Source organism: Coregonus lavaretus, assembly GCF_964263955.1.
Source record: "Coregonus lavaretus genome assembly, chromosome: 36".
NCBI lineage: Eukaryota > Metazoa > Chordata > Actinopteri > Salmoniformes > Salmonidae > Coregonus > Coregonus lavaretus.
This window is the reverse complement of record NC_140023.1, coordinates 20,264,539-20,277,974: the sequence shown is the minus strand read 5'-3', so window position 1 is coordinate 20,277,974 and position 13,436 is coordinate 20,264,539. Positions and strand designations below refer to the sequence as shown.

Below are 13,436 nucleotides of genomic sequence, written 5' to 3'. Positions count from 1 at the left end.
GATAGGGAGAGTGTGCTTGTCTATGTCTTGTGTGTCCCACACACTAACCTTGGAGGTGGCCATAGTGAACAGGTGTTTCTCTGTGGGCTTGTCTTTGGTAGCATTACTGCCAATGCTCTGGCCTACCACCAGCATAAAGTCCTGCCTGCAGCCTCCAAACGTCACCAGGCTCTTATAAGGGTGGGACACCAGCAGTTTCTACACAGTAAAGGGGAACATGGAGAGTGATGGGTGTAGTGAGTAGAGAGCAGGAAACCACAGGAAACCATGCATAAACCCAAAGATGAATATATACTTTGCTGGAAAAGATAGAAATAGAAATGCTTACAATGGAGTTGTGCTCCAGCACGCTGATGCCATCCTCGTGCACTGCCAGCCACAGGCGGGCACCCTGCTCTGGAGAGGGCGTGATGGACTGAATGATCACAGGGACAGAGAGACAAATCAGGGGAGAGCACAGAGAAAGAGTGACAGGTGGTTAACATCTTCATTCAATGCAAGGAATACATATCTATGACATTGGAAGATAAAACACACTGCTGACTAATCATGGCTTCATAAAGGCTAACTTGTACCTTGTAAGGCTAAGTGTGTACCTGAAGTATATTGTCTAACTGGGTTATGTATGGATTTCATTTTCTGCCAGCACACACACACACACACAACACACAGACATTTCTGTCGTGTTCTTTGTATCTATAAGAGGCAATATTAACGTGCGCACCACCACATTGTGTGTCTGTGTGGTGCAGGGAATAGAAAAACCCAATGCTCAGTGTGGTCAATGATGATGTAGTACGAAATGTCAACAAATAGGTAAATGTTCACTAGGTAACTGTGTATGCGGAAGTATTTTTGGTCTTTGTCCAGTAAATAAACACACGCACCTCCGCTTCAAACAGCTTGGCCCCGAAGAAGGGCCACTTCCTGGCCACAGTCAGGTAGATGCGTACACACTCGGATGAACTTCGACCCCTGAGTGATGCCCATCGGGTGGACAGACGCTGGCGCAGTTGCCTGGTGGGTGGGAGAGGGTAGTTTATCAATGACAGAGTGTGTGTGAGGGGGATTAATAAATAACTGAAAGTATGGGAGTCAGACCAAGAGAGAATATAATTTCCCCTCGAGAGGTGTGTGAAACTTGGGTAAAGAAGGAAATAATAGCAGACCTAGGTCCAAATACTATTTGAAATCTTTCAAATACTTTTAGCGTTTGCTTTAGCCTGCCCTGAGTGCCAGATGGGTGGGTTTTGCACTTTTACAACTATTCTATTGATTCCATTGCGTCAATCAAGTCCAGCCAAAAGTTTTTGAACCCAGGTCTGTATAATATAACACATTCTAGCAGCTTACCTGAGTTGTTCCTCAGTGGATGTCCTGCGGTAGTGTTTTGGGTAGAACCTCTCCAGTACCTGTTTCAGGGTCTGGTTAGACTTGGTCTGGGCTGAGTTGGGGCTGGCTGGGGTGGAGAACGGACGCTCAAAATCTCCAAACTCCACCTGAGACCAGAAACAATTACATTAACATTTACAAAGGAGACTCTAGTCTTTACACTGCGATACCATCTAATATCCACTACTGACAGGTAAACTCTTTTGGTTCCCATTAAACCTTCCTATATTTAACAACTCTGAATACACTGTTGACTTTCAAAACAAGGTGAGACAATGACAAGTTGGCAAACTGCTCACACCCAGGCTTGGGGTACTGCAATGGCATTCAATACAATTGCAAATTCCCCATTCAACACATAGACAAAGGCAGAATAAACTGTTTTAGAGATGATATGTCATTTACAATGGGCAGACAGTGAGGAGAGAGAAAATACACCAATGATGGGTAAAATTTATAGGATTATATACAGTAGGTACAGTGCCTTGCAAAAGTATTCATCCACCTTTGCGTTTTTCCTACTTTGTTGCATTACAACCTGTAATTTAAATGAATTTTGGGGGGGATTTCATGTAATGGACATATACAAAATAGTCCAAATTGGTGAAGTGAAATGAAAAAAATAACTTGTTTCAAAAAATTTAACAAAAAAAATTAATAACGGAAAAGTGGTGCGTGCATACGTATTCACCCCCTTTGCTATGAAGCCCCTTATAAGATCTGGTGCAACCAATTACCTTCAGAAGTCACATAATTAGTTAAATAAAGTCCACCTGTGTGCAATCTAAGTGTCACATGATCTGTCACATGATCTCAGTATATATACACCTGTTCTGAAAGGCCCCAGAGTCTGCAACACCACTATGCAAGGGGCACCACCAAGCAAGCAGCACCATGAAGACCAAGGAGCTCTCCAAACAGGTCAGGGACAAAGTTGTGGAGAAGTACAGATCAGGGTTGGGTTATAAAAAACTTTGAACATCCCACGGAGCACCATTAAATCCATTATTAAAAAATTGAAAGAATATGGCTCCACAACAAACCTGCCAAGAGAGGACCGCCCACCAGAACTCACGGACCAGGCAAGGAGGGCATTAATCAGAGAGGCAACAAAGATACCAGATAACCCTGAAGGAGCTGCAAAGCTCCACAGTGGAGATTGGAGTATCTGTCCATATGACCACTTTAAGCCATACACTCCACAGAGCTGGGCTTTATGGAAGAGTGGCCAGAAAAAAGCCATTGCTTAAAGAAATAAATAAGCAAACACGTTTGGTGTTCGTCAAAATGCATGTGGGAGACTCCCCAAACATATGGAAGAAGGTACTCTGGTCAGATGAGACTAAAATTGAGTGCTATGTCTGGCGCAAACCCAACACCTCTCATCATCCCGAGAACACCATCCCCACAGCGAAGCATAGTGGTGGCAGCATCATGCTGTGGGGATGTCTTTCATCGGCAGGGACTGGGAAACTGGTCAGAATTGAAGGAATGGTGGATGGCGCTAAATACAGGGAAATTCTTGAGGGAAACCTGTTTCAGTCTTCCAGAGATTTGAGATTGGGACGGAGGTTCACCCTAAGCCTACTGCTAAAGCAACACTTGAGTGGCTTAAGGGGAAACATTTAAATGTCTTGGAATGGCCTAGTCAAAGCCCAGACCTCAATCCAATTGAGAATCTGTGGTATGACTTAGATTGCTGTACACCAGCGGAACCCATCCAACTTGAAGGAGCTGGAGCAGTTTTTTCTTGAAGAATGGGCAACAATCCCAGTGGCTAGATGTGCCAAGCTTATCGAGACATACCCCAAGAGACTTGCAGCTGTAATTGCTGCAAAAGGTGGCTCTACAAAGTATTGACTTTGGTGGGATGAATAGTTATGCACGCTGAAGTTTTCTGTTTTTTTCTTGTTTGTTTCACAAGAAAAAATATTTTGCATCTTCAAAGTGGTAGGAATGTTGTGTAAATCAAATGATACAAACCTCAAAAAAATCAATTTTAATTCCAGGTTGTAAGGCAACAAAATAGGAAAAATGCCAAGGGGGGTGAATACCTTCGCAAGCCACTGTATATGGACGTCACAGACCTGGGCTAGCAGGGCAGACATCTCAAGAGCCAGCTCCTTGTTGACAGGGAAGTGTCCTGCTATGATGGCCTCGTTCGTCTGATAGGCCAGGAGCAGCCTCTCTCTCTCTGACTCACCTCGCACCTGAGGAGAGAAGTACAGCCTGCACACAGACAGACAGAGACACACACGCACGCACACACACACCCAGACACAGACCCAAACACAGACAGAGTGTTACAAAGGGTTAACTAGTGGTGAATGAGATCTCTACATACACACAGTAAGTGAAAGTAAAAAGTGTAAAATCTACCTATTCTTGTAGGTGAGCCGGAAAGTTCTGGTGTTCTCAGACTTGCCCGTGTGCTGCTCCTTGGAGGCCTGCTCCCATTTGGAGATGATGTCACAGATCTGTGAGAAAGGAAGACATGCATCTTTTGTGACAAAGACTTCAGATTTGACAAAGGCTTTGTTGAAAAAAATAATAAAGAACCCTTAAAAGGCAATTCCTCACAATTTCTCCAGCACAATACCAGTGTCTACATACAGTGGGGGGAAAAAGTATTTAGTCAGCCACCAATTGTGCAAGTTCTCCCACTTAAAAAGATGAGAGAGGCCTGTAATTTTCATCATAGGTACACGTCAACTATGACAGACAAATTGAGAAAAAAAATCCAGAAAATCACATTGTAGGATTTTTAATGAATTTATTTGCAAATTATGGTGGAAAATAAGTATTTGGTCAATAACAAAAGTTTCTCAATACTTTGTTATATACCCTTTGTTGGCAATGACACAGGTCAAACGTTTTCTGTAAGTCTTCACAAGGTTTTCACAAACTGTTGCTGGTATTTTGGCCCATTCCTCCATGCAGATCTCCTCTAGAGCAGTGATGTTTTGGGGCTGTCGCTGGGCAACGCAGACTTTCAACTCCCTCCAAAGATTTTCTATGGGGTTGAGATCTGGAGACTGGCTAGGCCACTCCAGGACCTTGAAATGCTTCTTACGAAGCCACTCCTTCGTTGCCCGGGCGGTGTGTTTGGGATCATTGTCATGCTGAAAGACCCAGCCACGTTTCATCTTCAATGCCCTTGCTGATGGAAGGAGGTTTTCACTCAAAATCTCACAATACATGGCCCCATTCATTCTTTCCTTTACAAGGATCAGTCGTCCTGGTCCCTTTGCAGAAAAACAGCCCCAAAGCATGATGTTTCCACCCCCATGCTTCACAGTAGGTATGGTGTTCTTTGGATGCAACTCAGCATTCTTTGTCCTCCAAACATGACGAGTTGAGTTTTTACCAAAAAGTTATATTTTGGTTTCATCTGACCATATGACATTCTCCCAATCCTCTTCTGGATCATCCAAATGCACTCTAGCAAACTTCAGACGGGCCTGGACATGTACTGGCTTAAGCAGGGGGACATGTCTGGCACTGCAGGATTTGAGTCCCTGGCGGCGTAGTGTGTTACTGATGGTAGGCTTTGTTACTTTGGTCCCAGCTCTCTGCAGGTCATTCACTAGGTCCCCACGTGTGGTTCTGGGATTTTTGCTCACCGTTCTTGTGATCATTTTGACCCCACGGGGTGAGATCTTGCGTGGAGCCCCAGATCGAGGGAGATTATCAGTGGTCTTGTATGTCTTCCATTTCCTAATAATTGCTCCCACAGCTCTTTGGTCTTGGCCATAGTGGAGTTTGGAGTGTGACTGTTTGAGGTTGTGGACAGGTGTCTTTTATACTGATAACAAGTTCAAACAGGTGCCATTAATACAGGTAACGAGTGGAGGACAGAGGAGCCTCTTAAAGAATAAGTTACAGGTCTGTGAGAGCCAGAAATCTTGCTTGTTTGTAGGTGACCAAATACTTATTTTCCACCATAATTTGCAAATAAATTCATTAAAAATCCTACAATGTGATTTTCTGGATTTTCTTTTCTCAATTTGTCTGTCATAGTTGACGTGTACCTATGATGAAAATTACAGGCCTCTCTCATCTTTTTAAGTGGGAGAACTTGCACAATTGGTGGCTGACTAAATACTTTTTTCCCCCACTGTATGTGAAAACTGCACATTTTTACGATTTGTACAAACAAATATTAAGTTAATAAGTTCTACCCGATGAGCAAGAAAATACCCTTCCTCTGGCTAGAAATTCGTTGCAGGTTTTGAAAATCACAGAGAAGCATTTTATAGGACCTTTAATCTGATCTTTTTAACCACAGATCATATAAACGTGCCATTTTTACATATGTAGACACTTGTATAGTGCTAGAGATAATGAATATGAGGTTGAAATGCCCTTTAAGTGCTTTTCTAATAAAGACAGCAGATATTGTCCACATTTTTTGAGTGGGGAAAAATACTTTCCAGTATGTGTGTGTTGATTCTGTGAATGTGGCCATGTCTGTATGATGTCAGCTATTCAGTCTAACCTTGATGCCCCCCTGTAGACAGTGCTCCAGCTCTCGTCCAGTAGGGTCGTCCGTGTAGAGGCTGAAGCCTGATTGACCAGTTTTCCTCATGCCTGTGTCCTGGTTCAGTCTGCACTGAAACTCCTCTACTGTGGTAGAGGCATCAAAGCCCACTACCTGGATGGGGCAAAATACACTGTCAATGTGTGTGTGTGTGTGTGTGTGTGTGTGTGTGTGTGTGCATGCACATCATCCACAGGGATATCAAACCAGACAACATCTTGTTAGATGAGCAAGGTGAGGATGCCTCTTCTTAGAGATGACTTTATCCTGTACTCATTAGATGTTTGCGACATGTGTGCATGTTTTACCTTTGTCACATACTTTATGTAGGCACGTGTAGGCCATTCGAGTGACATTGTTGTTAATGTGCGTGTGTACAGTATGTGTGATAGAGAACGAGAGGGAACAAGAGAGAACGAGAGGGAGAGCGTGTGAAAGAGCGAGAGAGAAAAATATCACTATGTAAAATGAGCATCTGAGAAGGAAAATGGTCCAAGGTGACAGGTAGGACACACAGCCATGACTCTGCAGGATGTTACAGTAGGTATCACCACGGTAACGGGGTCAGCACTCATGCAGAAGAGCCAGAATGTGTGTCTCACACCCCACCATGCTTTGAAGACATGCAGAAAGAAGCTCAAGGACACACTAGTCCACTTCACTACTGTAGTCTATAGACAGCAGCTCTTACTGGATAATGCTCAGGCAGACTCTGCTTCAAGTCTTTTTTTTTTATATACAGTACCAGTCAAAGGTTTGGACACACCTACTCGTTGGATGTTTTTTCTTTGTTTTTGCTGTTTTCTACGTTGTGGAGTAGTGGTGAAGACATTAAAACTATGGAATAACACATATGGAATCATGTAGTAACCAAAAGTGTTAAACAAATCAAAATATATTTTATATTGAGATTCTTCAAAGTGGCCGCCCTTTGCCTTGATGACAGCTTTGCACACTCTTGGGATTCTCTCAACCAGCTTCATGAGGTAGTCACCTGGAATATATTTCAATTAACAGGTGTGCCTTGTTAAAAGTTAATTTGTGGAATTTCTTTCCTTCTTAATGCATTTGAGCCAGTCAGTTGTGTTGTGACAAGGTAGGTGTGGTGTACAGAAGCTAGCCCTATTTGATAAAAGACCAAGTCCATATTATGGCAAGAACAGCTCAAATAAGCAAAGAGAAACGACAGTCCATCATTACTTTAAGACATGAAGGTCAGTCAATCTGGAAAAATTTCAAGAACTTTGAAAGTTTCTTCAAGTGCAGTCGCAAAAACCATCAAGCGCTATGATGAAACTGGCTCTCATGAGGACCGCCACAGGAAAGGAAGATCCAGAGTTACCTCTGCTGCAGAGGATAAGTTCAATAGAGTTAACTGCACATCAGATTGCAGCCCAAATAAATGCTTCACAGAGTTCATGTAACAGACACATCTCAACATCAACTGTTCAGAGGAGACTGCGTGAATCAGGCCTTCATGGTCGAATTGCTGCAAAGAAACCACTAATAAAGGACACCAATAAGAAGAAGAGACTTGCTTGGGCCAAGAAACATTCCAACCGCCGTGTCTTTGTGAGACGCAGAGTAGGTGAACGGATGATCTCCACATGTGTGGTTCCCACCGTGAAGCATGGAGGAGGAGGTGTGATGGTGTGGGGGTGCTTTGCTGATGACATTGCCAGGGATTTATTTAGAAGTCAAGGCACACTTAACCAGTATGGATACCACAGCATTCTGCAGCGATACGCCATCCCATCTGGTTTGGGCTTAGTGGGACTATAATTTGTTTTTCAACAGGACAATGACCCAAAAGACACCTCCAGGCTGTGTAAGGGCTATTTGACCAAGAAGGAGAGTGATGGAGTGCTGTATCAGATGACCTGGCCTCCACAATCCCCCGACCTCAACCCAATTGAGATGGTTTTGGATAAGTTGGACCGCAGAGTAAAGGAAAAGCAGCCAACAAGTGCTCAGCATATGTGGGAACTCCTTCAAGACAGTTGGAAAAGCATTCCAGGTGAGGCTGGTTGGGAGAATGCCGGGGGTGTGCGGGGCTGTCATCAAGGCGAAGGGTGGCTACTTTGTAGAATTTCAAATATTCCATATGTGTTATTTGATAGTTTTGATGTCTTCACTGTTGTTCTACAATGTGGAAAATGGTAAAAATAAGGAGGGACCCTTGAATGAGTAGGTGTGTCCAAACATTTGACTGCTACTGTATATATTTTTTTTTTTTTATGGACATTGACAGGCAGAAGGTAGAGAGGGAGACGGATACAGTGCCTTGCAAAAGTATTCATCCCCCTTGGCGTTTCTCCTATTTTGTTCCATTACAACCTGTAATTTAAATTGATTTTTATATGGATTTAATGTAATGGAAAATAGTCAAAATTGGTGAAGTGAAATACAAAAAAAACTTGTTTCAAGAAATTCAAATAAATAAATAACGGAAAAGTGGTGCATGCAGATGTATTCACCCCCTTTGCTATGAAGCCCCTAAATAAGATCTGGTGCAACCAATTACCTTCAGAAGTCACATAATTAGTTAGATTGCACACAGGTGGACTTTATTTAAGTGTCACATGATCTGTCACATGATCTCAGTATATATACTTGCAACGCCAGGGTTGTGGGTTCGATTCCCACTGGGGGGCAGTATGAAAAATGTATGCACTCACTAACTGTAAGTCGCTCTGGATAAGAGCGTCTGCTAAATGACTCAAATGTAAATGTAAATGTAATGCATGCACCTTTGTGGTTGCAAAGGGAGGGTATATTACTGGAAACTTTTGTTTTATTATCAGATGACATCTAGTGGCCTTTTTGGGTACTTCAGATTATCACAGGTGTCTGTAATTATCTCTGGCCCACTGCATGTAGAATATATAAAATAATCAAATAAGATGATTTAGTGAATACCATTGGTGTTTAATATGAGGGTTTAGGCATGAAATATATATATATATTTTACTATGTCAATATTTCTTTGTTGTAAATGTTTTGGCACCAAACTGGTGGCAGTTGTGAAAAAAGTAAATAGTTGAAAGAGTTGCAGAGTTAAAAAGTAAAAAAGTTATTTAAGTATAAATTACCAAAGTTACCATAGATTGCCATATATTACCTGTTAATTACCAAAATTACAGAAGATTCTGTTCACTTTGGTAAATTACCGGTAGCTTTGCAACCCTAGCATGCACACGTGTGTGCGTCTCTCTCCCTGTGCACACTAACTGGTAGAGAGAGTATGTGTTGTACCTGGTATGTGTTGTTGAGGAAGTGAACAGGTACACTGAAGGGCAGTGAGTGGTGGTATGGGTTCCTGAGAAGGATAGACAGGATCTCCATACGGGACGCCCGGGCCTGACGCTCACCCTTTTGCTGGGTCCTCTCTACCGACCTCTGACAGTAGATGGCGTATTTACCCACCTCTGTTCTGAGAGAGACACACAGGGGAAAGTACAGTCAAATTGCAGGTAAATACAAGGTTGGGTTAGCAAATGAGCGACTAGGAAGTCAGACTAGGGACAATTTGCATGCGTGCGTGTGTGAGTGTGTGTGTGCTCACCTTGAGTCTCCATGCCTCTTAAGGTGTACCTGCAGCAGCCAAAGGAAGGGGTGCTGAGGCAGAAAGAGACCCACACACAGAGCCAGGAACTGCCATCCCTGTGGAAGACCATACATTTACGTTTTAGTTATTTAGCATACAAACATAAACTCTCATTTGTTAACTCCGTATACACTGAGTATACCAAACATTAGGAACACCTTCCTAATATTGAGTTGTAAACCCAGCCACGTTGCAGTTGACACAAACCGGTGTGCCTGGCACTTACTACCATACTCCGTTCAAAGGCACATAAATCTTGTGTCTTGCCCATTCACCCTCTGAATGGCACACATACACAATCCATGTCTCAATTGTCTCGAGGCCTAAAAATCCTTCTTTAACCTGTCTCCTACCCTTCATCTACACTGATTGAAGTGGATTTAATAAGTGCCATCAATAAGGGATCATAGCCTTCACCTAGATTCACCTGGTCAGTCTATGTCATGGAAAGAGCAGGTGTTCTTAATGTTTTGTATACTCAGTGGATAAGGGCAAACGCTGTTTAAATCCATTGCAATTCACTAGTTCAAATTCAAATACATACTCTGCATGCTCCAGTTTAGTGCACCCATAATGGATTCACAACAATCTATTAATGACCGCCACAATCCATTGAATTTGTCAGGTGTGGACTGTATGTAATTTTACATGTACTCCTGCTGCCCCTCTGTGGTGAAAGAGTATGTATGTGTACCTGCAAGGGCCAGGGCTGCCCTTGGGGCTGTCTCTTGCGTGTCTGTTTGATGAGCTGACAAAATAACTCGTTTTGTAGCTCTGGGTGGGTCAGGCACACCTGCAACGCACTCTGGGCCAGGGACACGTGGTAGTCAATGGCTGGAGCATCGATTGCCACGTTGATGAAGAGCTGGCATGTCTGGAAGAGAGGGAGAGAGGGGGACAGAAAGAGAGAGAGATATAAAGAGAAAGGAGGAGAGTCATTGGAAAAACTGACATAGCTCTTTGAATATTATTTATTGTCAAAAGATTGCAAGGCCCATGAACTAACTCTCTTTGCGTGCACATGTCTGTGATGTCATGCGCGTGAGTGTTTGTGCGCATGTGTGTGTGTATCCTACCTTAAAGAGCTTGATGGCCTCAGTCTGCAGGGCCTGAGAGGGCAGGGTGGTGAGTGGAGATGACAGACCCTCTTTACTGAAACACAGCATGGGGTTTCTCCATATCTGAGAGTCTGAACGAAAGAGCGAGAGAAAAAGAGCGAGTTTGGAAAATGCAGTGAAAACTATTGACATACTGAAGAGAAGTCTTGCACACCCGACTTATAGTCACTTTCAATAGCAGAAGAGTCTAACTGATGAGATACTGAAACAGACAAAAGCCAGAAGAGCAGTAGGACACTCACTTGGTTCTCCCTCCACATTGAGCAGTTGGCCCACCAACTGCTCAAACTCTGTGCCAACCTTGCCCACCGTGTTGCCCGCTGCCACCGACAGGTGATACAGCCAAGCCTCCTAAAGAAACCAGAAGACAGGGCAGAACCACTATAGCTACAGTGCCTATCAAGTATTCATCCCCGTTGGATCTTTTCACACTGAAATTGACTTAATTGTGATTTTCTGTCACTGATCTACACAAAATACTTAATAATGTCAGAGTGAAAAGAAAATTATATAAATGTTTACACATTTATACAAAATAAATAACTAAAATCTATTAACCCACTTTGTTATGGCAAGCCTAAATAAGTTGAGGAGTAAAAATGTGCTTAACAAATCACATAATAAGTTGCATGGACTCATTCTGTGTGCAATAATAGGGTTTAACATGCTTTTTGAATGACTACCACATCTCTGTACCCCACACATACAATTATCTATAAGGTCCCTCAGTCGATTAATGAATTTCAAGCACAGATTCAACCACAAAGACCAGGGAGCTTTTCTAATGCCTCGCAAAGAAGGGCACTGATTGGTAGATGGGCAAAGAAAAAGCAGACACTGAATATCCCTTTGAGCATGGTAAAGTTATTAGGCTTTGGATGGTGTATCAATACACTCAGTCACTACAAAGATACAGGTGTCCTTCCAAACTGAGTTGCCAGAGAGAAAGAAACCGCTCAGGGTTTTCACAATGAGGCCAATGGTGATTTAAAAACATTTACAGAGTTTAATGGCTGTGATGGGAGAAAACTGGATCGATCAACAACATTGTAGTTACTCCACAATACAAACCTAAATGACATAGTGAAAAGACGGAAGCCTATACAGAATTAAAATATTCCAAAACATGCATTCTGTTTACAAAAAGGCACTATAGTAATACAGCAAAAAAACATGCAAAGCATTACGTTTATGGCAAATCCAACACAGCACCACTGAGTACCACTCTCCATATTTTCAAGCATAGTGGCTGCATCATGTTATGGGTATGCTTGTCATCGGCAAGGTCTGGAGACAATATTCTAAAACACAAGGTCAAATCTACACTGGAATTGCTTACCAAGAAGACAGTGAATGTTCTTGAGTGGTCTAGTTTCAGTTTTGACTTAAATCTGCTTGAAATCTATGGCAAGATTTAAGATGGCTGTCTAGCAATAATCAACAACCAATTTGACAGAGCTTGAAGAATTTGAAAAGAATAATGCGCAAATTTTGCACAATCCAGGTGTGCAAAGCTTTTAGAGACTTAGATAACCCAAAGTACTCACAGCTGTAATTGCTGCCGAAGGTGATTCTAACATGTATTGACTTAGGGGGTGAATACTTATTTAAATGTGTGTTTAATTTGTCATAAAAGTATTTATTTAAATTTTTATTCCACTTTGACATTAGTGTTTTGTGTAGATCTTTGACAATTATTTCCCCATTAAATACATTTGAATCCCACTTCGTAACACAATCAAATTTGAAGAAATCTTATGATAGGCACTGTACAGTATATTGGCTAATTACGGCAGTATTAGCAGTATCTACCAGTTGGGTGAAGCATGGTGCTTGCAACACCACAGTTGTGGGTTTGATTCTAGCATTTTTGTGTCTGTGTGACCTTTTTATCATGGGATGTTCTCTACCATGTATCCACACTGATTCTGGCTCCTCTCATACCTTCTCATGTCGGGATTCAATGAGCAGGTAGGTGGGGCCCTGCTCCTGGGGATGGACAGCTATGGTGTGGGGCGTGGCCTGTAAGCCCCTCCCGCATGACTTCAGCTCCTCATCCGAGTCCCGTGACCTGTCCACCTCCTCCACCCGAGCCTCCCACAGCTTGATCTGACCTAGGGGGAACTGTGGGGGCGCACACTGCGCGTTAGTACGGTGAATGGGAAGATGGATGAGTAGAGAGTATGAGTATAAGTGAATGAGTTGTGTACCTTGTCATCCTGACTGCGGAAGTAGTAGAGTGTTTTACCGATGAGGGCACACCACACCCGCTTGGAGTAGCCATGTTTCACCTGACAGAGATACAAAAAAGTGACCTTCACTTCAATGAGGCACTGGTCATTGGTAACCACCTTAGTCAACCAAATGTCAACACTCGACTCATTGAGTCATAGTTCTAGAGAGTTAACAAAGCAAATAGGGCTGGAGAAATGAGGGGTAGGGCTGAAGAAATGTAACCTCTCCAAAATGTATAGACAGAGCTATGGATGCAAGGGCTGATCATCCATGATATCAAAATGCTAGTTTTAACAATGTTTTGAGGCTATACAGGGTTTGTTTACAATTACATTGTTTACAAACAAAGGAGTAAAGAAAGCTTATTTTTTGGGTTCTGATTGAGTTAGACAGTTGAACTAAGCTCACGAGGCATTTATAAGTCATATTCTTCCAGAATCAATGGCTATATATTATGAATTTAAAAGTAACAAAAAAATTGATGTAGCAATCACAGATTGCCCCTTTAAAGTTCATGGCTATCAGGGATATTTAGTGCTGTAAG

The 13,436-nt window shown here is 42.5% G+C and overlaps 1 protein-coding gene across 1 annotated transcript in view; it reads right to left on the bottom strand.

The window, feature by feature from the left end:
• The window catches only part of plekhh2 (pleckstrin homology domain containing, family H (with MyTH4 domain) member 2), a 56,853-nt gene that overhangs the window by 700 nt on the left and 42,717 nt on the right, over window positions 1–13,436 (bottom strand). Inside the window, exons 16-29 of the mRNA XM_084153751.1 lie at window positions 12,868–12,948; window positions 12,602–12,781; window positions 10,900–11,008; window positions 10,616–10,728; window positions 10,234–10,413; window positions 9,498–9,595; window positions 9,188–9,365; window positions 5,891–6,046; window positions 3,772–3,869; window positions 3,480–3,621; window positions 1,354–1,499; window positions 888–1,017; window positions 329–415; window positions 49–198 (exon numbers count right to left, since the gene is read on the bottom strand). Of these exons, the coding sequence (XP_084009877.1) occupies window positions 49–198; window positions 329–415; window positions 888–1,017; window positions 1,354–1,499; window positions 3,480–3,621; window positions 3,772–3,869; window positions 5,891–6,046; window positions 9,188–9,365; window positions 9,498–9,595; window positions 10,234–10,413; window positions 10,616–10,728; window positions 10,900–11,008; window positions 12,602–12,781; window positions 12,868–12,948 (1,848 nt within the window). The remainder of the gene's footprint in view (window positions 1–48; window positions 199–328; window positions 416–887; window positions 1,018–1,353; window positions 1,500–3,479; window positions 3,622–3,771; window positions 3,870–5,890; window positions 6,047–9,187; window positions 9,366–9,497; window positions 9,596–10,233; window positions 10,414–10,615; window positions 10,729–10,899; window positions 11,009–12,601; window positions 12,782–12,867; window positions 12,949–13,436) is intronic.